General features: G+C 40.0%; 1 protein-coding gene across 4 annotated transcripts in view; it reads right to left on the minus strand.

The window, feature by feature from the left end:
* Positions 1 to 4,381: 4,381 nt before the first annotated feature.
* Positions 4,382 to 26,593, minus strand: part of kdm3b (lysine demethylase 3B) — a 65,851-nt gene continuing 43,639 nt past the window's right edge. For 2 of the 4 annotated variants that reach the window (XM_062970127.1, XM_062970126.1), the window contains exons 12-24: positions 25,787 to 25,894; positions 24,608 to 24,735; positions 23,710 to 23,989; positions 22,420 to 22,676; positions 21,353 to 21,619; positions 20,535 to 20,706; positions 13,911 to 14,001; positions 13,689 to 13,819; positions 10,421 to 10,540; positions 9,058 to 9,197; positions 8,560 to 8,736; positions 7,903 to 8,037; positions 4,382 to 7,572 (exon numbers count right to left, since the gene is read on the minus strand). In XM_062970127.1, the coding sequence (XP_062826197.1) occupies positions 7,492 to 7,572; positions 7,903 to 8,037; positions 8,560 to 8,736; positions 9,058 to 9,197; positions 10,421 to 10,540; positions 13,689 to 13,819; positions 13,911 to 14,001; positions 20,535 to 20,706; positions 21,353 to 21,619; positions 22,420 to 22,676; positions 23,710 to 23,989; positions 24,608 to 24,735; positions 25,787 to 25,894 (2,087 nt within the window). In that variant the 3' untranslated portion in view covers positions 4,382 to 7,491. Of the gene's footprint in view, positions 7,573 to 7,902; positions 8,038 to 8,559; positions 8,737 to 9,057; positions 9,198 to 10,420; positions 10,541 to 13,688; positions 13,820 to 13,910; positions 14,002 to 20,534; positions 20,707 to 21,352; positions 21,620 to 22,419; positions 22,677 to 23,709; positions 23,993 to 24,607; positions 24,736 to 25,786; positions 25,895 to 26,593 lie in introns of all 4 variants that reach the window. The other 2 variants (XM_003217545.4, XM_008104999.3) reach the window with 1 other exon arrangement.

Below are 26,593 nucleotides of genomic sequence, written 5' to 3' on the forward strand. Positions count from 1 at the left end.
ACCATTTATTTTGTATTTTATTATACAAATAAACACTTAAGTCTTTTTTATTTATATTCTACCCTTCCACTGTGTTTGCATTGGCAGGGTGACTTATAATTGTTTAATAACAATCAAACCCAATAGAAAGGTATAGAAAACAAACAGCCTTGAATTCAGAAACATGTGCAGTAGATAAAAGGGAACAGCACACACAAAAAATAGCTAGAAGGCAATCCTCAACCCAGTAGTTCAAATACCTGTCAGAATATTGACTCAATACTGTAAAAGCAGAGCCATTGTTTTGTAATGGAAGACCAGTTTGAATCCTTGCACAGCCAAGGAAAATCCACTGGGGGACCCTGAGCAAGACTCTCAGACTGAGATAAAGACAACAGCAAATCTTTTCTGAATAAATGTTATCAATGAAATCCTATAATAAGGTCTCCACAAATTATAATTTATTTGAAGGCACTCAAAAAGTGAAAGATGAGATGGACAAAATGAAAACAACAGGCATTAAAAGTCATCAGCAACAGTTTTAATTCTGTCTAAGAATATGCAGTTGACCTGACAACACATTGATAATACACTGAAAGAAAATATGTATCAGAAAAACAATGTATAGTTCAGGGTTTCTAAGGTAACTGTATCAGTTTAAAAATCCTTTATTCATTATGAAATTAGGGAAAGCTGTTTTCTGAAACAGCAATGCTGAAATCTCTATGCATTTGCCCACATCAAGTTTTTTATTAGGACATTCTGATTACTCTGAGCACGAAAATAATAGAAAAGGCTTCTCAGTATTTATCTTTTTGAAATCTTCTAGAACAGCAGATATCTATAAAATATTTCTATATCAGTCAAATGTCCTAATTTAGCACAACGTATAAAACTGTGGAAACATTTAATATAATTAATCAGTAAGTTTTATAGTGCCTAAATAAAGTAGATTGCTTCTACTGAGAGGCAGCAATACAAAAAAGAAAAAGAAAAAAAAGAATGGAGCCTTCAAAGCATTCCAAGGGGCCAGACCTCTGGAAGATCATGCCTGAGCCAACTGACTGGCTGGAAAAAACCGAACAAGAAAGGAGCATAGAAGGCCACATTATTCTGATGTGCCCCCATCTCTAGACAATTATCTATTGCTGGCCTGCTTACTGCCTCTGAAAGGATTATTCAGCAAAAAACTAATTGCCAGCAGAATGAGCCAGAGAATTACAGCAACTCCAGAGAGAACAATACTTGAAGGCAAAGTTTGAAAATGTTTTGAAGAAAACAGTATCTAGATTTGGTGTCTAGCAACTTTTATTTCTCATTGCTTATATATTAAAAAAAAATCAGCAGAAATTTGTTTTAAGATACACACATACACCCCAAAATTGCACACTTTACCCTAAGAGACAGGCAAGACGTATTTCCCATTTACTATGTGAAAGGAAGCATAGAGGTTGATGTCTGCAAAGACAGATTTACAGAATGTACTAGAGATGGGAGCAGATACAGCTACAAAGTTGGACTGAATCCTTCTGAAAATGGACTCTGCACTAAGTGCTTCTTTAAGTCCAAGGATTTTGCCATGTCAATGAAAGCAAATATCTCTCTCAATACTGTTGTTGGTACTGCGTTCATTGCTAATGATGTGGCCAGTATGCAAAAGGTCCACTCCAGATTTGAGTTTAATAAGCCCAATTGCAGTCCAGGCAGATTGACACCAAACAGGGTTGTTGTATGTTTTTCCGGCTGTATGGCCATGTTCTAGAAGCCATACAGCCCGAAAAACATACAACAACCCTGTGATCCTGGCCATGAAAGCCTTCAACAACACATTGACACCAAACAATTTGTATTTGGAACAGGATGGCTTGGCCTCATATGGAAAACACTAGTCAGAATCAGATCTGATGAAGAATGGTGCCAAGGAAAAGGTAGGTAGCAGAGAAGCTAATGAGAACCGTTCCAGCATGTCTGTGATGGAGATTTTTTTAGTGCTTTGATGTTGCATCACAAATGAAAAAAAAAAAACCCTGTAATCCAGGACAGCTTTAAACCACCACAAATGAAATATGTTTTGCAAGTCAATTCAATTGCTGTGATTTCCGCAAGCATATCTTACCCTGAAGCTTAGACACTTGGCAGCTCTTGTTCAAATAACTTATTAGAAGAGACAGTTCAAGAGGGCAGAGTATAAAACAAGATGCAGATGCAAAAACAGGAAAAGGTACAAAAATGACAAATGGGAAGAAAAAGGGAGAACTGTAGAGGAGGGCATAAAACCAAATGGAAATGGAGAAAATGAATTTAAATGTATGGCATTTCAGGGATTAGAGAGAAATAAAAGGATGCCAGATTAACATTTTACGTTTGCATACATACCCTCAGCTATAAAACCAATTGCTGAATTACCCATAACCTGTTCAAAATAACAAACGAGTCCTTTACAGTGTCATTGCATAACTGTAAAATTTAAACCTTATAGTAAAAGCGGAGTCAAGTCCTCAGTTCCAAGTTGCCATTTATTAACTTGCCAAGGTATTGTTGAAGGAGGGTAATGAAATGTTCTGATTGACTCGGGCAAGGTTTGTCAGGAAATACATCAAATTGATTGGCTGATGCTTCCATAGGCCCAGAGGCCTGGCATTCCCTGTGTAGTCCTTAGTCGCTTGCCAAGTTCTTTTGACTCCTCCAGACATATAGTGAAAAAATATAATTTCCTGCAACTCCCTGAAACATAATTTCCTTCAAAATGGGTTTCTTTTGTTAGGGTCAGTTCAGAACAAATAAAGAACATCTTTGTTAACATAAGGTACTTACGAAAGTAGTTATGTCAGTATTAAGATTGTGGCCTGAATCTTCTATGTTTGTTACAAATGTATAACCTAGAGATATGCACTTGTTACTATTATTCAGTCCCTAAAAGGTATGTAATGTAGAGACCCCAAAAAGTCCCTCAATCCCCACTTATCGGGCAGCAGCAGCTACGATCAACAGAGGTTTGTTCCCATCAATTGGGAAGTAGCTAAATGACATGTGCTCTCCTGGCACGAGGAGAAATTATGACAGGGGTCCTGCTTAACATTTGTTACTCTGGAGATTGCTCAAGAGGTGATGAAAATGGCAATCCACTGCTTCCAGACCAATGGGGAACAGACCTCTTGATTGCAGGAGCACCGGCTACCCAGTAAATGGGGATAGTGGTGGTGATGGGAATCAGGCCGGATTCACTGAATTAATGTGCTTATTAAATCTCATATGGGATTCGGCTCTTGTTTCTAAAATAGCTGTTTTATCACCCCCAATTCCAAACTAATACTCAGTTCCATACATCAGCATGCAGAGATGTGACTAACTGCATACAGAGCTTGCAAAATTGCTTTAAAAATAAGTCACATTACAGTTACTAGTACTTGTTTGCTTTTCCAATTTCTCAATAGTAAGAAAACAAGATCCTTTTTAGTTGGTTACAATGTCTGTATGCTACAAGTAACTGGATACAAAAATAAGTAATTACTTAAAAAACAATCCACTGGATTAAGAGAAAGGCGTAATAATATGCTCATAATTAATCTCCCCCCAACTCAGACAATATCTGAGAACAACTCTAGGAAATTTTAAAACTTGGTTGCTTAAGACATAATTACGGAGAACAAATTCTGAGAGATCTTTTGCATGTGATGAGGATGTGGAGGAGAAAATCATACATATAGTAGCAAAAATACTTTGCAGGCACATTCTTCTATTTAACCCACTTTCAGAAAAGATTGTATGATGCAAAATTGGGATGATCAAGAGAAAATCACAGAAGTACATCCTCTTGTTTCTACAACCTGCCATGCACCCAGGAGAGTAGATGGACTGGTGAAGAACATAATGGAATCCCAAACATAAAGAAACTACGAGTTACATCTATATCACAGAAGGCATACAGTTATCCCTTACTGAGTTCTAGCCATAATGTAATTTACAGTAATTATCTTTGCTAATGGAAAGGGAATTACAATTAAGTTGTTCTTTGTAACTGGTTAATTCCAAGTTCTGGTTGAAGATATCCTCCTGCTGTGCACAAAGACTTCTGGGTAGGGATGTGAATCTAATAGTGTTTGTATATGAAGGTGGGGGTATTTTATTGATCAATTGATTGCATTTCTTTTATTGCTTCTTGGTCCTTGAGCTGACGTGCAAAGTGTAAAAACATGTAAAACATTAAGTGACTGACAACGATTAAAAGCTCATTAAGACTTTTCTTTAACAACAGTTTAAAATGATAGGAAAAATGTTTTAAACATATTGAGGGTTTTTAAAACAGAGGGATTGCAAATAGTTTAATTGCATGAATAAATGAGCACATCAGTTCAATGTATGCTTACCCAAGTCACCCTATATTCAAGAATTTATTCTCAGATAAGTGTGCAAACAATTTTGCTGTTTATTTTATTTGGTTTTAAATTTCACCTTTCTCTCAAAACTAACTTTCAAGGCAACTCACATTTAAAAGGTGCAGATAAAACCCACAAAGATTATAAACTTAAAAACAACAAATAAACACACAACACAATTAAACAATTTAAATGTACATCATTAAAGACAATACAGTACCCACCTATGAAAAGCTCCCTGCTCAGCAATTACCAAAAGCCTGCCTGACTCGAAAGGTTTTTTGCTTGCCATCCTCCTTTTAAAATGGGATGTTTTCTTTCCCTTTTAAAAAATATATTTTAACTGCAGCTTTAAAATGTGTGTCACCAGATTAATAGGATAAAGCTGCAGTATCCATTAGAAATGTGCATTGTTGCCCTATTTATGTAGCACCACAACTGGAACAGCTGCAGAGACATATATATATATATTCTGCTTTGAAGCACAGTCGTCCATGGTTACTATAACAATAACTCTGAATTATGTATAAACTTCTATTTTTTAAAAATTAACACATCTGGAACCAGCCTAGTTTTGCCTTTCTTACAAAATTATTTTGAGATACTAAATATAAAAGCTATAATAGTAACTCAAGTATTTTGCAGTTACAGTATTTTTCAAGGAAATGGCAATGATATTCACAATTATTTAAGTGGAAAGTGCTGCTTATACTTATGACTGCAAATAATTTATTTTTGTTTATAATTTTGAAAAATGAAAACTAACTCGGACACACTTCAGACGTTTGCTTTTACAAATATTACATATTGTTACTGTGAAACAAAGCTACTTGTAGAATACAATGCAACTGCTTCTTGAGAAAATTACTAAGCAGGAAAACATCAACAGAAAAAGGAATCCCATAGGAAAAACTCAAAGAAATAGTACAGTAACATCTGGCAGATGAGGTTACTCCATGATGAAATCATGGGAGATGTTCTGGCCCCATACCAACCCAGTTTCACAAGCAAGTAGCTCTAGATGCTCAACATGGAAAGAGTAAATGAGCTAGTGGTAAGATTATTAAATTTAGAATCTCTTAAGCAAGCATTTTAAAAACACCATAAAAGCTTGGCTTGTCTATTATGATGTGTGTCAGAGCTAAGCTTTGTTTTCTACATATCATGACCATGTTAACATGAAAAATCAATGTTCAGACTATGTGCTCAACTCTTAGGGTTACCTATCTTTCAGTTTCTAAGGAATATATTACTATTGGAAGTATAAAATAGTCTTCCAGAGTCAAAGCACCCCTATAAATAACTCCAGAAAAGACCACCACATTTACTACACAAGACAAGGAGGTATGTGAAAGTTACTAGTTTCCTGAGAGTGAGAGACTGCCAACTGCTTACAGCTGCTAAGTGATTGCAGGATATTTTCCAGGCCTTTGAAAGTGAAAATGGAGTGACTTTGAAGAGGCATTGCACGTCAGATAAACTGTGCAAATAAAACACATATGGTATAAGTGATGAAGTGTTATAAACAGATGTGGGTGATGACTGTTTTTTCATCCCAGGTTCTTTCAGATCAACAGGTACCACCTTTCTGTTTCACAGCAACTTGTAAAAGGTTAATGTTGAGAATTTGGGGTGAATTCTAAGATATAATCTTGGTTATATCAGCAGGCATAAGAATAAATACAAGCAGTTTGATAACTGCTTGGCTAACATTCTGGTTTGGTCATTTTGCCATTTTGCATCTTGCTTAGAAAAGGAATTTGACTAGAACACAGTGAAGTGAAATGGTGCACCAAACTTTATAGTTGTGTGAACATAGAAATATGTGTTAATATAGCTCTTGGGTTTGGAGGAGAGAGTGGGCAGAGAATTTCAGAAGCACAGCAAATGTGTGTGCACACACCCCTTCCTCCTTCAACCCCACCACAATCCTCATGCATAGATACAGTGTAGCTTAAAAAAGATTCTACAGTAAATGACTTTTATTTTTTAAAAAATGAAATAACCGTGAACATATTAACAGGCCTGCAGGTGGCACTACAGTACAGCTGGATAGAAGGTAGATAATATAGTCCCAATGAACAGTCAAACAATGGAATCCATCAGTTCAATGGTGACAACTTTCAACACAACTCTATCAAGCAGGAACATTTTATTGAAAAGATTTCTGGGCAAAGCCGATATTGAAAATTAGATCTGAGTAGTAGTAGTAGTCCCAATCTAAAACTGACGAACAGTGAACTATTGCCTTGTTTAGCTATTTAGGGAGAGATGTACAACATCTCCAAAACGTAACAGTTCTTTCTCCCCCTTTACTTGTCTTTGTGGAAACTGGTGTTGGAAATCAATTTCTTTGCATTCTCTTCTGGCCAATTGTGCTATTCTAGATTGATTTCTATTTCCTGAAAGATTTTATTGAAAGGAAGACTAAATGCAACATGCCTTTCTTTGTAATCCAGGAAGATTTGCTGTATTTCAAATTCTAAAAATATCTACTTTCATGAAATACTGTTTCACTACAAACCTAGTTTCTCACTAAATACACAATTTAAAAATCCTGGAGCCATCTAGGAAAAACAGTGGTTTCTTTTTTTTCTTTTCTTTTCTGTGTCTCTACAGTGTACAGAGAACTGTTAAGGGGAGCATGAAGAACAATTTCTTTTTTTTTCCCTTGGCCTGTGACAGATTCAGGAGGACTAACACCTGTGTTTTGGTAGCTGGGCTTCTGGTGGCCACACACATTCAGAGTTAACTATTTCAATCTGCAATAAGAATGTCCATCTTCACATCATCCTCTCTAACTTCTTGGAAAGACTAACTAGGCATGAAAAGGTTCACACTTTCTATTTCATAATATGCAGGAAAACCACATGGCTTCCATACAATTTAAATTTGCAAAAGGCCACAGGAAAGGGACACGCCACCTTTCACTAGTCAGAAATCCTGTGTTATGGTGACCTTTTTTAGACGTTCAGTATTGAGGCAGCACAGAAGACAATGGCTGTAGAGTGCAAGGAATGCCATAACATCTCTTAAGGAGAGGCCTCTGGCTCCTGCAGAAGCAGGCACGTGCATTCCCCTTCCATACTGTGAGCAAAAAACATGACTCCAGAAGAGGGTTGGGAACCAACAGTCCCTATGACCGGGCCAGCTTGGATTCATGAGCTTTCAGGGTGCCAACAGCATCTTTCACTGCATGGTAGATAATGTTCTTCACCTGTAAGCAAATGGAAACACTGACAATTAAAATCCTGAACAGTAGTCTCAATCTACTGTCTGCAACATGAATATATAAGTCAGGAATTGCTTTAATATTAAACTCACTTTACAGTGGACCCGTCATATCCATGGGCTAATGATTTATGGATTCAACTCACTACAGATTCAAATGTAGAGAACACTGTACCTTTCCAAACATATTTCTAATGCCTAAGGATTAATTCACAGAGGACCTGTAGAAACCTGCCTTTACTGGTGATTATAGTTTTGAAGTATTATTTTTTCCCCAACCAGATTTGCCTCAAAGATGATCCCACAAAAGGATTACCTGCAGCTTGTCCTCATGGTTTGTGTGTGTGTTAGACAGGTGCCTGAACTCCTGGGTCAGGCGGAAGCAGTGTTTTACATGTTCAGGAGATACAAAATCTTCTGCTACTTTAATGCAGCTATACAAGTTATGGACCTATAAAACAAATAGAGAATACTCAAAGTCAGTATTGCCCTCAGGTTAGAGAATTTGAAGGTGAAAAGGATAAGATCAGCATTTTAATACACACAAAAGAATGAAGAAACAAAACAAAAGTTATGTCTTAAACTAATTATTTTAAAACATTAAAATTTAGAAGTATCCAATCATTCATAGTCTTCAGAAGTAAAAACATTCAAATTTTCAGATTCAAAAATGAGGGGGACAATTAATGTGCAAGTATTTTGCTGATTTAGGCAACTCATATACTCCTATGTCTATAGTTAACTACATATTTCCAGCAAGTTTCAAAAGGAGAATACTGAGAGAAAATAGTACTTCCTTTCTTAAAACAATATATGCAGTTCTTGATAGTACGCCTATCCAACAGTTCGCTTTTTCTGTAAAAGAAGGCAGCAATTATGGTCAACCTTTGTGCTCTTTTTCACATTCTGTATAAAAGGCCTATTTCAAACAGCACTTTTGTTCTACTCTTTAGGGACCTAGCTCTACACTAACCTGGTGAGGGGCTCCTGCAGGAATAAATACAGCATCTCCCAGGAACTGCACTATTGCCCAGCCTTGAACTCCATACTCCTCATACAGACGTTTACGTAGGTTCTGGTCCAAGTACCAGCTTTGGTCATGAATTGGATCATGATCTGGAGGGTTTTCTTGTCCTTGTTCTTCACCAACCTATTGCAAAGACATAAGATTTTTTTTCTCACCTGATATCCAACAAACAATTCCTACACCAAATGATTGAATGAGATTTTTTAGCTTTGCTTAAGTAGGTTTTGCAGCAGTACAAGATGTAATATTACTAATTTATCAGCAGTCCCAAAATATCCCCATAATTTGTTAGATTTAGGGTATTTATATATCATACCTTTCAGTTAGATTCTGAGATGGTTCAATGAAAATACTTGGAAATGTGTTTTTTAAATTACAAGTATATATTGAATTTTGTGCAAAATCATTGCAAACTCCCATTGCTCAAAAGCCACATCACTATACCTTCCGTAGAAGCTCTCTGATCTTCTCTGCATCCTTCGCAGCATAGATGTGCCACAATGCTCCTGGTTTTTCTTTTGCTTCATGGATTCGCTGTTTTGTAACATCATCAGCATCTCCCTCATCAATAGTTTTTAGCACTTCTGAAATTTACATAAATATATTGAATTTTTAAATGTGCAAAAATAAACATGTACAAAGTAGTGGTTTTGTGGAGTAAGTGTCAAACAGCTCAGATTCAGTGGTGTTGTTCGATTTAAGGAATTGCTTCTGGTAGTGGACTTCCCTAGCCCCTCTGTTCTCAAAATGGCCGTGAGGGGGAACAAAGAGATAAAATCCAGCTTCACCAGTAGAATTCCTTTAGGATGATACTAGATTTACTCCACTGTCTGCACCATCTGTTTATCATAAACATGTATCTACAAAATACAGTAGTATAGCTTATCCAACCTTCACTTATCCAACGTTCTGGATTATCCAATGCAATCTGCCTCTTACGTAGTAGTCAATGTTTTTGTAGTCAATGTTTTCAATACATTGTGATGTTTTGGTGCTAAATTCGTAAATACAGAAATTACTACATAACATTATTGTGTACTGAACTGCCTTTTCTGTCGATTTGTTGTAAAACATGATGTTTTGGTGCTTAATTTGTAAAATCACAATGTAATTTGATGTTTAATAGGCTTTTCCTTAATCCCTCCTTATTATCCAACATTTTTCCTTACCCAAAATTCTGCCGGCCCGTTTATGTTGGATAAGTGAGACTCTACTGTACCTCAAAAAGCTGGTGGAGTTTGCATTTTGTGCCCAGGTAATATCTGCAATGAAGACTTTATACTGGCTATCATAGAACAGTTAGCACAGCAGAAAGAGTGATCCACTTCTCAAAATGTTCCTCATGATCTCTGAACATGCATCATTAGTAACATGATTTCAAGATAAAGTGATACACCTTTCCGATCTGTAAATTTACTTGTGATTTGATCTGGCTCGGGATCTTGATCCCTTGTTAACAGCTTATTTATTTTAACTTTTGTTGTACTGCGGGTTATATGCTGTATGTTTATGTGTTAAATGTGTTTGTCAAGTGTTTTGATACGACCAATGGACTATTCAATAAAACGTACTACTATATGTGACCAGGTATTTCAACTTGCAATTTGAATTAGCTCCTTTATCCCTCTCTTTCGTTTTCTGATGACTTTTACTTTGATTATTTTGGGATGTAATGTCATGTGCAAACAACTAAATAGCAACAAAGAACACATCCAAAGAAAAATGACAGTCAGTGACATAGGTCTAATCTACAGAACCATTCACGTTTGTTGGGAGATTCAGAAGTTATTATCAGAAAAAAAATTACCATCATCATGAGCACCCTCTCCCACGGGGATTCCAACATACACCATAACGTTAACAGCATCTGATACGTCCAAGTGCAAATTGGTGGTACCAACTCTTCTGTCTTCTGCAGTTATCAGTCCTGCAAGGAAGCAGCAAAGAGACAATTACTTTGTTTATATAACAACAACAACAACCACCACAACAACAAAAACAACAATACTTTATTTCTAGACTGCCCACCCCGAAGGGACTCAGGGCAGTTTACAGACACTTTCTTGGTTCTTCATGTGCCCTTTGCATGTGTGTGGAGATGGTTTATATTATGTTGTTACATTCAAAAGTCAACTATGCTCGTGTCAAAACAATGTAGTCAAGACCAAGGCATGCAATGTTGTTGCTGATTTTATTTTTTGTAAAAAAAAAAATATAGCAAGGAAAGCAGATTCATGAGAAAATCAAGTTCAGCACCATGTTCCAGTAAAATACAGGGTGTTTGAAAAAGAACTCCCTATTCACCATTTAAATTAAATGGTGAATAGGGAGTTCTTTTTCAAACACCCTGTACTGTAATGAAGATTTTGTATTAAACATCTGAGAAATGAAATGCTTATTTTTAGAAAACTGACTCATTCTATCCATGTGTTCCTAACTTTTTAAAAAAGGGTATAAAGTATAACTTTAAAATCTCTTTGTAACTACCATCTTCAAAGCAATCAAAGCACTTTACTACTGCACCTGAAACACTGTACAATATGGAATACATTACACATTAATTCTGAAGCATCATTTAAAAGTTGAAGAGGATTTAAGCTCTAAAAAGAAATCTTGAAATTGTGTGTCCTAATGTTGGTATAGTATTAGTTTACAGTGTCCTCACTGGTTTCCTAACATGGAAAGAATAGAAAGAAAATGAATGCTACAGCACTGTAATGCTTTAAATATTTACAAGTACCCTGATAAAAATAATTTCTCAGAAAACCTTTGAATTTTATTTGAATAAATAATTTAAGCCTCATTAAGTGCATTTTTCTGGACTTATCTTTTGAACCAAATATTTCCATTCAACTATTGTGATTACTGGAAAACCCCACAAAAGATTCATGCAGATATACAATTAGTATGATGTCTGTTAAAGTTTTGTGCATCAAATGAAGTCATGAGCCCAACAGTTTTAGAATGACAAGAAGCTTTCCGATTCAAAAGAACATACATTAGTGACACCATTCCTATAGTCGGGAGTGTTATGACCAATGTTATGCAGGCTGCATATTACAAAGGTTTGAAAAGAAATAACCAGCACTTGAAGCATGCACACAGTCAACATGGCTGAGGCAGAGCTTGTGTGCTATGATCCCTGGAGTGCCTCCTTGGCAATAAGGAAGCTACAATATTCTGAAGGTACAGCGTAACTTCACCCACGGAGGAAAGGACCATCAATTTTCCAGATACAAGCTAACAAACTAAGTTAAACTTCAAATTATTAGATATAATTCTGTAATTTTCTCAAGATATTCTTTTCAGGGACTGATCCATTGCTCCTCAATGTGATGAAAATGAGGATCAGAAGTGGCCACTAAAGACAGGTTTGCCTTGCAGTCTGCTAAACAAGCTCTCCTGGAGGCTTTATACAGATTCTGATGATGTCTAGTGACAAGATAGGATCCTGCAGCAGACTCCTGGTCATGTGGACAACAAGTTAAACATGAGCCAACAATGTGATGCGGCTGCTAAAAAAGCCAATGGGATTCTGGCCTGCATCAATAGGGGAATAGCGTCTAGATCCAGGGAAGTTATGCTCCCCCTCTATTCTGCCTTGGTCAGACCACTCCTGGAATACTGTGTCCAATTTTGGGCACCACAGTTGAAGGGAGATGTTGACAAGCTGGAAAGCGTCCAGAGGAGGGCGACTAAAATGATTAAGGGTCTGGAGAACAAGCCCTATGAGGAGCGGCTTAAAGAGCTGGGCATGTTTAGCCTGCAGAAGAGAAGGCTGAGAGGAGACATGATAGCCATGTACAAATACGTGAAGGGAAGTCATAGGGAAGAGGGAGCAAGCTTGTTTTCTGCTGCCCTGCAGACTAGGACACGGAACAATGGCTTCAAACTACATGAAAGGAGATTCCACCTGAACATCAGGAAGAACTTCCTCACAGTGAGAGCTGTTCGACAGTGGAACTCTCTCCCCGGGGCCGTGGTGGAGGCTCCTTCCTTGGAGGCTTTTAAGCAGAGGCTGGATGGCCATCTGTCGGGGGTGCTTTGAATGCGATTTCCTGCTTCTTAGCAGGGGGTTGGACTAGATGGCCCATGTGGTCTCTTCCAACTCTACTATTCTATGATTCTATGATTATCAATTATATAAAAAGTCACTGAGAGATTCAGAAAAAACAGTTATATTCCAACGATTCTGTCTCCCAGTAGACTGCAAACCAGGTCAACAAATGCAATCTCTGTAATCTCTCTACTCAAAGCCTTGATTGCTACGAAACTAGTCAATTCTTGGAGCAATTCCATAGCTGCCTGCTCAATCATCTTACATTCAAAAGGCACCATGACAGTCAATTCAAAAAGTTCAGAATTGCTGTATCTGAAAAACTTCTTCCATAATAGAGAAGCACCATTTCTTTCAGACATCAGGAAGCAGTCTTGTCCAATGATCACTTTACTAGAGCTGTCAGAAATATGTTTAACCTAGGCCAAACTAAATTCATAGGCCAAGACGGACAAAAGGCCAAAGAAGTTAAGTACTAGTAAATCTTTGGCCTCTACAAAACATGCTCTTACTTTGGAAATAGAAGTTTCTATTCATAGATCTGTAGTCTATAGTGGAGTCCAAGCTGGAGTAGTAGTGAGTGATTATATCCACAAAATATTCAGTGAGTCTCAGAATAAACTTTCCTTTGGAAAGAGCAGATGAAACAGTCTATCTGCCACCAGAACACTATTGGCTAACACTACACTGGAAATATGGAACACTATGTGTATTGTAATCTGGCCTGAGTCCCTTTGAGGTGAGAAGGGTGGAATATAAATAAATAAATAAAAAAAATCACTGATACAATTTAACATGAAGGTAATGTAAAATAGTAATGTAAAAAATTTGAAAGATATGGAATTTGACATATTTCTTTTATGCGATTTACCCAATGTAATTTTCAGTCAGTTTAGGTGGAAATTAAATTAAAAGTAACAAAGTTAGCAATAGACTCCAATATAACTTCCTACTCTAAATATGTCTGTGTCAAAGGAATTAGGAGCAGGAAAAAAAACATGATTCCTAGCCTACATACCATATGCATTGTACATTTTAGGACCCAGGTCAGGTCGCACAAAGTAGCTTGGCAACCTAGATGCCAGATTCAATCTTCCATCCCTTTTAGTATATTCTGGAAGAGGAAGGTTCTCCATTAGATCCTCAAATCTGAAAAAGAGAAGTATCATTCAGACTCTGGGACAAAAGATAATAGTAATTGCAAGAAGAATAAGAAACCAGGATTCAAAGGATCTTCTACCTAGTAGGCATCATGTCTCTGAAATCTTCTCCTGGAGGCCAGTCTTTTAATTTCAATACCATAGGCTGCCCATCATCTGCTCTAAGGCGCTCTGTTAAAAAATGAGAAAAATTAACTTCACCTGGTTTACAAATTTCTCTCATAATTTTGCCCCTAATCCAAAATTTATGGAGAAAGCGGAACAAAAGCCTGTTAAGTCATAGTATAACCACATACTTTCAAGTATGGATACATTCATGTAGGGACTCTGGTAATAGTTAAAGAAATGCATTTAATATTTTGGGCCAAAGTCAATGAAAGGGTAGCCAGAATTAGAATTTAATAGTTCTAAGGCATCCAACCATTATTACTATTTCGCTCAACTAAATATTTCCTGCTCTGCGTATGGTTATTGGTGCTCTGTAGCCTGGGTCGTGACAGTTTGACTCCGCCACCCTAAGCACCAATTAACCTCGGCCAGAATGTCTACCGGAGCCGTACCTGGGCCGAGCGGCCAGCCGATTACCTACACCATCGACAAGGATGAGGTGGACCGAATCCGTGATAAGCTCAATGCACAGGATGGGGAAATAAAGGGTTTGAAGGAACGCGGAATCCGTCTTCCGGCCATGGCGTTGCCAACCAAGTTTACTGGAGAAGCTTCTAAGGTTCATGTTTTCCGTCGCCAATGCCAAGCTTATCTAGAGGCCCGTGATGCCGAGTTTCCCCATGAAGACATCAAGGTGGCATGGATTTACAGTCTCCTAGACGGGCCAGCGGCTAACTGGGCGACGGCTCTGTTCGACCAAGCCTCCCCACATCTAAGGTCAGCGCAACACTTCTTGGACCACCTTAAGGCGACCTGGGGAATCGAGGACAATTTGGAGGCCGCCGGGCACAAACTCCGCCGCCTCTTCCAAGGAGACAGACCCATGTCTCAGTACATAGCCGAGTTCCGAGTGCTGGCCCACAACACCGGCTGGAACGATGTTGCCCTCAGAGGACAATTTCGGGAGGGTCTCAACATTGAAATGCTGGAGGAAATCTCCAAGGGGGATCCTCCCCAAACGCTGGAAGCACTCATCGATCAATGTTTACGGGCTGAAGTCATGATTGCCAACAGGAAACAGTGGGTACGAGGCCAGAGCGGTAGAGCTGGGGCAAAACCCCCCGCTCCCGCCAGCGTTCAGCCGCGTCCAGTGTGGAGACCCCCACCACCATCCCCATACCCCAGAGGGAGCGAGGAGGTGCCGATGCAGTTGGGCAATGTGCGTCCCAGATTAGATGCCGCCGAGAAGGCCCGCCGCCAACGCCTAAATCTCTGCTGGTATTGCGGGAATGGGGGCCACTTCGCCAGAGAGTGCCCAGCCAAAGGGAAGCCCGCCGCCCGTCTTGCGGCGGCGTCCTCCACGGAGACGAAGGCGTCGGAGGCGGCTGGCACACAGCCGGCGGGGGAAGCCAACGACCAGGCGTAGAGAGGCTCGCCAACCCGGTCAAGAAACCCGTTCAAGAGCCGCCAACCGGGGTCCTGTTCCTTCTAGTGGTCACCTTATGGTCAGCAAAAAAGGGACCCGTCATGATCCACGCCATGATAGACTCAGGAGCTACCAACAATTTCATTGATAGAGAGTATGCCGACTCTCTGGGATTACAATATCATGACTTCAAGAATGCCCGTGTGGTGCAAGCCATCGATGGCCGCCCTCTCAAGACGGGCCCCGTAAGCCAGTGGTCGGAACCCACCAGGATGTGGATAAGGGAACATATGGAAGAGATTTCCTTCTTTGTTACTGAGGTTCCCCATTTCCCTGTGATTTTGGGGATTCCATGGCTGACGCTTCACGACCCAAGCATCTCCTGGTCCAACAGAGAACTGCAGTTTGCTTCAAAGTACTGCCAAAACCATTGCCTCGTAGCCAAGGTCTGCCATGCCACAGACACCGAGCCCATTATCACCTTGCCAAAGAAGTACTCCGAGTATTGGGATGTATTCAATGAAAAAGAAGCCGAAAAGTTACCCCCACATAGACCTTATGACTGTGCCATTGACTTGGTGGAGGGGGCCCCGATCCCGCGAGGGCATCTCTACTCCCTGACTGAACCAGAGCAAGAAGCTCTCAGGGAATTCATAGAGACAAACCTTCGCAAGGGATTCATCAGACCCTCTCAATCCCCAGCCGCCTCCCCAGTGATGTTTGTGAAGAAGAAGTCAGGGGAATTACGCTTGGTGGTGGACTACAGAGCATTGAATAATATCACCAAGCGGAACAGCTATCCCCTGCCCTTAATCTCGGATCTACTAGACCGACTTCGAGGAGCCAAGGTTTACACCAAGCTGGATCTTCGGGGAGCTTACAACTTAGTTCGCATCAGAGAAGGGGACGAGTGGAAGACCGCCTTCCAGACCAAATTCGGATTATTCGAGTCCCGAGTTATGAATTATGGATTATGCGGAGCTCCCGCAACGTTCCAGCATTTTGTCAATGACATTTTCCAGGACTATCTAGATAGGTTCTTGATAATCTACCTGGACGATTTTTTGGTGTTTTCTAGATCACAATCAGAACATGAGAACCACGTCAAAATGGTGTTACAACGATTGCGGGATCATGGACTTTATGCCAAGCTGGAAAAATGCGCTTTTGATCTACAAGAGGTAGATTTCCTTGGATACCGTATCTCGCCTCTAGGGCTCTCCATGGATCCAGCCAAGGTTTCAGCAGTATTGGAATGGCGGGCGCCAACTAACAAGAAGGAGGTGCAGCGATTCTTGGGGTTCGCGAACTATTACCGCAAGTTCATTCCAGATTTTGCCCGCTGGTCTGACCCAATTACTAGCTGCATCCGTGGAAAACAGCCCTTCCGCTGGACTGATCAAGCAGAGAAAGGGTTCCAGCAACTAAAGAAATTATTCACATCCCAGCCAATCCTTCAGCATCCAGATCCTGAAACCCTTTTTGTGGTGCAAGCGGACGCCTCTGATGTGGCAATTGGGGCTGTGCTCCTACAACCGGTGGGAGATCACCTTCATCCTTGTGCCTATTATTCTCGTCAACTAACCGCACCAGAGAGGAACTATACCATTTGGGAAAAAGAACTATTAGCCATAAAGGCAGCTTTTGAAACTTGGAGACATTGGCTAGAAGGGGCCAAATTTCCCATTGAAGTCCACACTGATCATCGGAATCTAGAACATCTAAGAACTGCCCGCAAGCTAAATCAGAGGCAGCAACGTTGGGCTTTATTCTTTGAACGTTTCAACTTCCAGATTCATTATGTGACCCCAGCCCAAACCAAGCAAGCAGACGCCCTGTCACGTAAACCGGAATACGCTGCAGGACGCAAGGAGACCTTTGAATCCCAACTACTACAACCCGAGAACTTTGCCACGCTCACAGTGGGGAACACCAAATCCACTCCCATTGATTCAACTCCCTCTACTCCAGGGCCCATCTGTGCTCAAGAAATCAGGGCTAGTCAGCAAGCAGATGCCTGGGCGCAGGACCAACTTCGTCAAGGTCTGCATTTTCCCTTTTCGCTTAAAGATGGACTGCTTTGCTATAGAAATCATGTTTATATCCCACCCGGACCGGGCAGGGAAAAAGCACTTCGTCTGTGTCATGACTGCAAACCAGCAGGGCATTTCGGACTATTTAAAACCATGCATTTGATCCTAAGAGATTTCTGGTGGCCCAAGATCCGCAAGGATGTGGAAAAATATGTTAATACCTGCCCAGTATGCCAGCGCTCCAAGATAAGAAGGGAGAAACCCTCAGGGCTTCTACACCCCCTTCCTAACCCATCTCGCCCATGGGAAATAATTTCTGCGGATTTTATCACTGACTTACCACCTTCCTGTGGATTCACCACGATCCTAGTGGTGGTGGACCTTTTCACCAAGTTAGCCCATTTCATTCCCTGTGAAGGTCTTCCCACGGCCCAAGAGACTGCAGATTTATTCCTCCAACATGTTTTCAGACTACATGGATTGCCCAAGAGTTTGGTCACAGACCGTGGATCCCAATTCACCTCTCGTTTCTGGAAGGCACTACAAAAACTATTGGGCATAGACTCTCGTTTATCTTCAGCTCATCATCCCCAAACGGATGGGCAAACGGAGCGCACCAATGCCACTTTGGAACAGTACCTTCGCTGTTATGTAAACTACCAACAGGACAATTGGGCTTCTCTGTTACCACTGTCGGAATTTGCCTACAACAATGGAGTCCAGGCTTCTACAAAAGAAACGCCGTTCTTTGCAAACTACGGCTTCCATCCACGTTTCTTTCCCCCTGTCATTGAAACTTCAGAAGTTCCCGCAGCAGAAGAATGGCTGCAGGAACTCACAGCGGTGCAACAACTTTTGCTCCAGCAACTGGAACAAGCCAAGGAGGACTATAAACGTCACGCGGACAAACATCGCCAGCCGGGCCCCGAAATCAAGGTAGGAGATCGGGTTTTTCTGTCCACTCGCTTTTTGCCCTCCCATCGCCCTTGCCGGAAGTTAGATGCCCGTTTCATTGGCCCCTATCCAGTGGTGGCGCAATTAAACCCCGTGACTTTCAAACTCCAACTTCCGCGTTCAATGCGCATTCACCCAGTGTTTCACCGCTCCCTGCTCCTTCCGGCGGATGGTGTGCGGCCAGATGTAGACCGGCCGGCCCCCGTCCCTATTTTGGTGGATGGGGAGGACGAGTTCGAGGTTCAGGACATTTTGGATTCTCGCTTTCACCGCCGCCGCCTGCAATATCTCATTGACTGGGTGGGTTTTGGCCCTGAGGAACGCTCTTGGGAAGACGCCTCCACAGTCCATGCTCCTGATCTAACCCGTCGCTTTCATCAGACCTATCCCGCCAAGCCACGACCTCGCGCCTCGGGGAGAGAGTCCCAGTTTGGGAGGGGCCTTGAGGAGGGGGATAGTGTGATGACCCATGGGCCTTGTAGTCCTGCTCATGACATTGTAATGCCTGATGAAGAAGAAAACTTGGGTTTTTTACCTTCCCAGTCAGAACTGGAATCTTCTCAGCCAGATCTTTCCCAGGCAGATCTGGGAACCTTGCACCTGCAAGAAAGTTGTGTCCCAGAAGTATGTCAAACAAACCCTGAGCCTACATCTCCCGTGTTCTCTCGCCATGAGTTTTGTAAACAACAGAGGGGTTTGGAAGCAGCTTCGCGCAGGAGTGCGAGAATAGCAGCTAAGAATGTACCCAATTAAGTCTGCTTTTCGTGAGAATCTTTAAGGAGTCAAACATCTGGTCTCAGAGTTTAGCTTTCGTTTCTGGTTCCCAGAGAACTGCTTCGGCGGGAAAGTTAGACTCTATATAGGTGTTTTACCCGCGTAGTAACTTCGCGGAGTCAATTCGTCAGCCTCCGGAGCGAGTTGTGTCTGGACAGCGCGCTCCGTTTCAAGCCTCGTTCCTGCTCAAGCCTTGTCCTTGTTTCCTGCCTTCGCTCCTGCTTCCCAGCCTTTGTTTACCTACGGACCTTGCCTTGTTTCCCAGGACTAAACCTTGCCTTGTTTCACGGATTTTACCAAGTTATTCCACGGACCTTGTTCTTGTTCCTCGTTACCTTGTTCCACGATTCAAGCCTTGTTTTCAAGTATCAAGTTATCTCCTAGCCTTGCTCAAGTTCATGGACTAAAGGACCTTGTCATCTCCCCTCACTTTGCCTGGCAAAGTGAGTGTTTCGGTTATTGGATTACAACTTTGGACCTTAATATTTCATATTGGACATTGTTCTTTGGACTAATTTTGACCTTTCCTGAAAGGTCTGCTTCTGGACTAACTTTTACATTTGCTTTTACTAACTTTATATATTTCCTTAATAAAGATATTAGATAGAATCTGGCCTCTGCGTATGGTTATTGGTGCTCTGTAGCCTGGGTCGTGACAGATATTAATATGTACTCTCCCAATATAATTTCTAAAAACTATGTTACAGAAAGTTTCGTGTATAACTTTGCACAGGTTCATATTCTTACAATTCCTCATCTTGATCTCCCTTTCTCAGTTAATTTTATGGAATCAGTGCTTTATATCTGCTGGCGTTATGGAGGCCTAAAAGAGACAAAATAGTTTTCTTTGTTTTGTTAATGCTGATTGTTTTCTCTTTTTATTGATTTTCCTTTCTTAGAAAATGAAAATATCAAGGAGTTCCAATGTTTCATATTGTTTAAGACATTATTACTCTCTTTATGAACAAAAATAAAACTTTTAGGAAGTAAATTGTCTGAACAGACTGTGTTTTAATGTTCCAAACATCATAATTTTATGCTAAACCAAGTTGGACATTATATATTTCATGTTCTTAGAATAACAAAGTGACTGTCAATCTGTAAAAGTACTAACATAGCCTTTCCCTCCAAATATTTGTGTCCTACCAAAAATTCCCCTGGCAAGTTTTCCCTTCATGGATTCAACATTTAGGAAATTCTACATCTTCAGATCTTACTGCAAGGTAGTTAGAAATCTCTCACAAGCTTTGAAAAATAAGTTGCTTGGAAATGTGTGGGATTTTGGTAGCACAATTGGATACAATTTTTTTTTAATGGTAACTGATAAAATTGGTAAGTTTTCACCAGCAATATCAACAGAATGTGTAGATGTGCATTTGAAAGGAAGGATGTACTTAGAATGCACTTACTACAAATGACTTCAAAACCGTCCCAGAAGTCACGCACTTTAACATCTGAAATTATGGCACAGTTTCTACAGTTGACCAGATCTACATCTTGATCTCCAAATTCCTGGCTAAATGCCTCTGGTTTCCAAAGTTCAGCCTTCAGCTTCTTATGAACACCAGAAACTAGAACAGGCTGTGGAAAGATTAATGAGGAATTATTTCAAAATGAATTTCCAGAAATCAAAAAAGAGGGTAGCTTGCAGCATGCTGGCTTTTACTCTTGGATACTTCAACAACGCAGTGTAGCATACATTCCACTACACACAAACACTCTTTAACTTCTGTGTTAAGAGCAGCTGCTTTCCCAGCCTGCAAAAAATTATGTTAACCAAATTCTACATAAACTTTTTAACTACTACCTATGGTAATAGAAAAGACAAGGAGATTTTCTGACTAAGAAACCCTGTTCAAACTGAATTGAATTCTGAAAGTTCACTCAGCACTGTATTTATCCTTTTTCCAATTATAAGGTGTAGAATTTTACTGTTTTAATTTAATGGGATGCTAAATTCAACCCTCGATACAAATCTATAACCTTATATTACACACAGACTAATTTTTTCCTTTGTATCTTTTATCAGTTAGTAACAAATCTTGAGATGAAAACTGGGAAAGTTGTTTTTTTGGGGGGGACTTTTTGAGTTGTATGCAAAAAGGAACTTTTCTAAATTCTTGACTTCACCAATATCACCCATCATTCATACTACTTAGTTCACTTTAAAATTAACACAATCACTGTTACAGACAAAGAAGGTTAGAAGGCTTTCCTTTTGACTTACCTGACCCTGTTTCCAACACTCCCTGAAGATTTTCCAGTTGTTTTTGTTGCTGGGGTCATGAAGACACAGAAGCCTTCCATCACAAAGCCAAGAATGGGAAGTGTGTGGGTCTAGCACATTTAATCCCATTACCATTTCTTTCACTTCTTTATGCGTATCAGCCAAATTGCTTGATCGCTTGGTTGTGTCTGAGGTCTTCTTATTTTCTACCACAGAGGCAATAATATGATCGAGGAAGTTGGGCAAACTGGCTTTGCTCTTGCCCCCCTAGAAGACATCAATTCATTTAGCAACCTAAGTCTTATGGTACATTAGCAGAGTTTGCTTTCTTTGCCAGATTCTGATCTCAACCAACTAAACACTTGGCAGAAAAGTGAACATAGTAAGGTGCATACCAACATACTCATAATACTCATAGTGGTAAGAAAAGGGAAACCAGATCCCTGAGAAAACTCAGCATAGCCAAGTAAGATATTTCTTTACATCTGGAGGGAGAACATCTTTTGAAAAATGAAGAAACTGGCTTCACATTTGTTAACATATACCTTGTAGTTCAGGATCTAACCATTCTTATCTACAGAACAGGAGTTTTATTTCTTTTTCTTATCCCAGAAATTCTTTAATAAAATAGTGGGGGAAATCTTTAAGGAAAAATGTGCCTATTTTAGCAATTAGTCTATTGGAACCAAAGATCCAAAGTCAGATCATCCCCTTCTCTTATTGTACTTCTCTAGGAAAACAAGCCACAATGTTTTTAAATTCCACCTGCCATTCTGGAGGGACGTATGAGGTAATGCTAAACATAAGGCATGATCTCTCTATGCTGTTCCTAATGTATGTATCTATGGGATAAAAGATGTTGGGAAAAATATTCCTAATTCTTCCAACAAACCAAACTGAAAGATGTGCAGTTTTCAGGCTTGAAATATAAATGCAAAAATGAAGCCATTTCAGAGTGTTAAACTGTGTCTGTGCTGTCTAATTAACAAAAAATCCTATTACCACCTGCTACCAAAAATAGATGGATAAGATATATTTATTCACAGAAAATAAAAAGCATTACTTACAGTGGAAGCTCCAGAAAAGACTGGAGGAAAAGGGATTCCTGTATCAAGTGAGGCCTGGGGAAGCTTTCCTGGGCCAGAGTTAAGCAAATCACGAAGACTGGAACCTTCTGTCTTGTTGCTCGTGGCCACAGGGCCCAGCAAAAGACTATTGAACAGTTTTGGGGTTAAAGGGGATGCCTTTGTACTGGAATTGAAGGAATCCAATCCAAAAGGGGACTGGGATTCTTTATTGAGCACTGACCTCAGCGAACCTGCTTCTGTAAAAGGAGCCAAGACAAAATAAAAAGGATTTTAAAAATATGCTAATGGAAATACTATTCTAATCACACAGAAGAGTTGTGAGACAAACATTGTAACAAGATACTTCGTAATTACAACATTTTCAATAGAATCATTGGAATAATACACCATGGTAATCAGAAAAAAGAACAAGTATAAGGGAGAAAAACCAAGTAATTTGAATGTCAATGGGTTATACAACTTTCAAAGGTCTAGTAATGCTACAGGTGCATCAGTTTAAATTGGTTAGGATATAAATCTGGCGAAGATAATTTGAAAATTGCACACAATAAAAAGGTAAAAATTGCAGCAATGAACTTTGGTCAGAGTTAAGTTAAACCATCCAAGAATTCCTAATTTGCAGGTTTTAAACAACCAATTTAAGCTTGATTGACAAGATTTATGCAAGATGATTCAGACTCGGTATGGTGGATCTTGTGAATTGGGCCGCATTTCCCAAAGCTGATTTAGTCCCTGGATTCTTCCCACGGATTGTGTGGGGAAACATTGAAGTGAGACAAAAGCTTTGACTAGGATGGGCAACCTGTAGCCCCTAATCTCATTCCAAAAGCTCTCTGCAGGGGCAATTTGTTCCTTCTGGGTATGGAGTAGAAAAGGGGAGGCACCCAGAAAGGAAGACAAAGAGGTGTGAGGCATTCAAGTACGTTTGGCTACGGCCTTGTCTAGAGCCAGCTTCAGTCATTTCCACTGCTGGCATATGGGCCCTAGCAGGTCACGGTCAATGGGATGAGACCGTCAACATAAAAAAGACAGCCTGCCCAAGCTTTAGTTTATCAGGGGATTTTTTTTAGTTTGCAACATTACCTGGAGCGATCTTGCTTGTACTCCTGTCTGCTCAGTCTTCCTATATTATATGAGCATGAAGTACACCAAGTAAATGTACTGACATTCAAAATGCTTCCTTGGTTCAGCATATACCTTAACCCCTCCCCCTCTGTATTCAGAGAGATATTCAAAACTCTAGTAAAACGTTACCTCCCAACACTTTACCTTTTGTCTCCTCTTTTGCCTTCTGGGTTGCTAAATCTGCAAGCCAGTGCAATGCTGATGAAGGACTGGCTTCAGGGCACAGTGACTTGCTTGGTTTTGTTTCCGCACTGCTGCTGGTTGTGGGAACCTCTGTCTTGACAGATTCTTCAGTTCCACCTTCTGCAGCTTCAGACTTAGGGACAACATTGGCTTCGGGCTGCCCACCTTCTGTTGTTGCTGTGACACTAGACAATGTGCTTTCATTTGCAGAGGTTGAGGCACCAGGATTCATACTGGGTAACTGCTGAAAGAAAGGGTCGCAAACAAAATCATCAGAAAGTGTTATTTACCTTTTAACCAACCAAAAGAACTTAAAAAAGCTCACAATATGGAGAGTGATTGTGACCAGGAGAAAAAATATTTGGCAAAAATAATCTTATTTCATTATGTTTACCAAAATTCTCAAATTTAGTTAACCAAGTAACCAACCAACCAACCAGTGAGAGGACTCAATGTTGCAATTCTATTGGTAGAAGGAATTGAGGGAAACTCTCAGGAACCAGGGAGTAGGTTACTGTCTGTATTTTAATTTCAATATAAAAAAATAATAGCATGTCCAAAGCCTATCACTGTTGTCAGGAACAGTGATAGGCTTTGGACATGCTTTTATTTTTTTATTGTAAACTAAATAGTATCTTTATCATCTAATTAATAAAGGCAATTTATTTACATTTTGCCTTTCTATTAACATATTCAAATTACTCAAAACAATTGCAAACAATTCTAACACTCATGATGTTAATCATAACATTTTTAAAAGACAACAGCTGTAATCCAAATGCTCAAATTAAAATTAAGTCCACGGGTTCTACTAGAAATACAGAACCAAAGGCTGTGGTTATATTAAATGTTTACATACCTGTGAAATCCCATTGGTAACAGCAGGTCGCAACACAGATTTGTTTTGTCGGTTAATGCAGGGACAGTTAGCTTTGATTCCCCATTTGCCACGTGCTGCATGAACCATGTCTCCAATATTATACAGTGCTGGAAAATTAGAAATTTTGGAATGAAACTACGTAACAAAATTTGAAAATCTTACAATGGAAGCACTAATAGAGTACAACTCTTGTATCTGCAGGGGATACATCCCTGACTGCATATATAGATCCTATTGAAATGAAGGACTTCTTCTAGTCCCAAAATATCTTAAGATTGCATTGGAGGGTTTGAAAAATGCTCAGAGAAGATATATTTTGTCATAAATAAAACTGGATATCAATCTTGTGGATATGGGCGTCTTCTTACAACAGAATTGGTAAAGTCTTTTGGCCAAGCCAGAACACAGATGGCAACATTCCTGACTGCTTGTTCTGCTATCCAGGAGAGAAAACCCCCTACAATTCCTGGTTGGTTTCTATGGGGCTCTTAATCCTGTTGCTATCCAGGAGAGAAATCCCCCTTCCCTTCCTGGTTTGTTTCTATGGGGCTCTTAAGCCCGCTGCTATCCAAGAGAGAAATCCCCCTTCCATTCCTGGTTGGTTTCTATAGGGCTCTTAAGCATGGTGTAGTGTAGTGGTTTGAGAGTTGCACTACGATTGTGGCTTGTTCTCCACTCAGCCATGGAAAGCTCTGTATCAGTAAGAGCCAGGTGCAATACAGGGACAGTATACATATAATGGAATCAGAAAGCCACTCCAACTAGTGTAATGGGGAACAATTATTGTAGGCACTGCTCTGAAGTATATGTGTTTTATGTATACATATATGTGTTGATTTTGGGAGGGGGAGGGAGGGGAAGCAATCATAGCAATGATTTGTATTTGATATTGATTAAAATGTAATTTCCATAATATGATTGTTAAAAAAATAACAAAGTTTACTTTCTTAAGAAATCCACTCCAATTATCATTCATTCATGTATTGTCTTTTACCTAGTATGGGACATACTCCCTTTGAGAAGGGTCAAATTATTTAGGTTATATTGGGATACTATGATTTTCTGACAGAGGGTGTAGTTGGTGTTTTGCATCAGGAGGAAAAATGTCTTTGCCCACTCCTTCAGAAATGCAGAACATGGTTACTGAATTATTATTACCTGTGCCAGGGATGATCTGTGTTGGCATGAGGTTCTCTGGTTCATGTGACTGACCCTTTGCACATTTCAGCCATGAAAAAACTTCTTCATCACCAATATCCTCCGCTTCTGAAATAGAAACAGAGCTTTTAACTGTATAAATACGTAGTTACGTGTCCAACATTAGATCAGAGCTTTAGAATTTGTAGAAAACTCTTAGGACTATCAAGAGAAAAAACAGGTGTGAGAGTCTGAGAGGCTCATACACAATATAAATGGCTTAGTTCATTATAGGAAGAACAAGACATTAGTGTGAATTAACTCAGCTCTCTCAACCTGCTACATCTCTTCTCTCAAACAATATATGGAAACAGTCAATTAACTTGGGATAGACATTTCAGGCTTAGGGGATCAAATCTGCGGTTCATCAATCAGTGTCAAATAGGAAATAATAGCCTGGGAAGTTAAACACATCTTATAAATTAAGGAAAGGGAACCTCTGAGCACACGTTCGGCCCAAGACATTTTTCTGCATGCAGCATGACTTCACAGTTCGTGGGAACAAAAACCAACTCCTGGTTCCTCCACACTCCCACTTTTCTTGAATTTCAGAAGCCTAATGTGCTGGAGATGGGCTAATAAACTGAAATTGAATCTTAGAGAGATGAAACCACTGTGAACCTGTGTTCTTGGGTCTATGAATACCCTAAACGGAGCTATACCCCTCCCAAAACAATGACACAGTTTTGGGCCACTGCCAGATCCAGCTCTATCACCAGAGACCCAGGTGTACTCCATGGTTCGTATTGCCTGGTGTCAGCTTTGGAT

Source organism: Anolis carolinensis, chromosome 2, assembly GCF_035594765.1.
Source record: "Anolis carolinensis isolate JA03-04 chromosome 2, rAnoCar3.1.pri, whole genome shotgun sequence".
NCBI classification, from domain to species: Eukaryota; Metazoa; Chordata; class Lepidosauria; order Squamata; family Dactyloidae; genus Anolis; species Anolis carolinensis.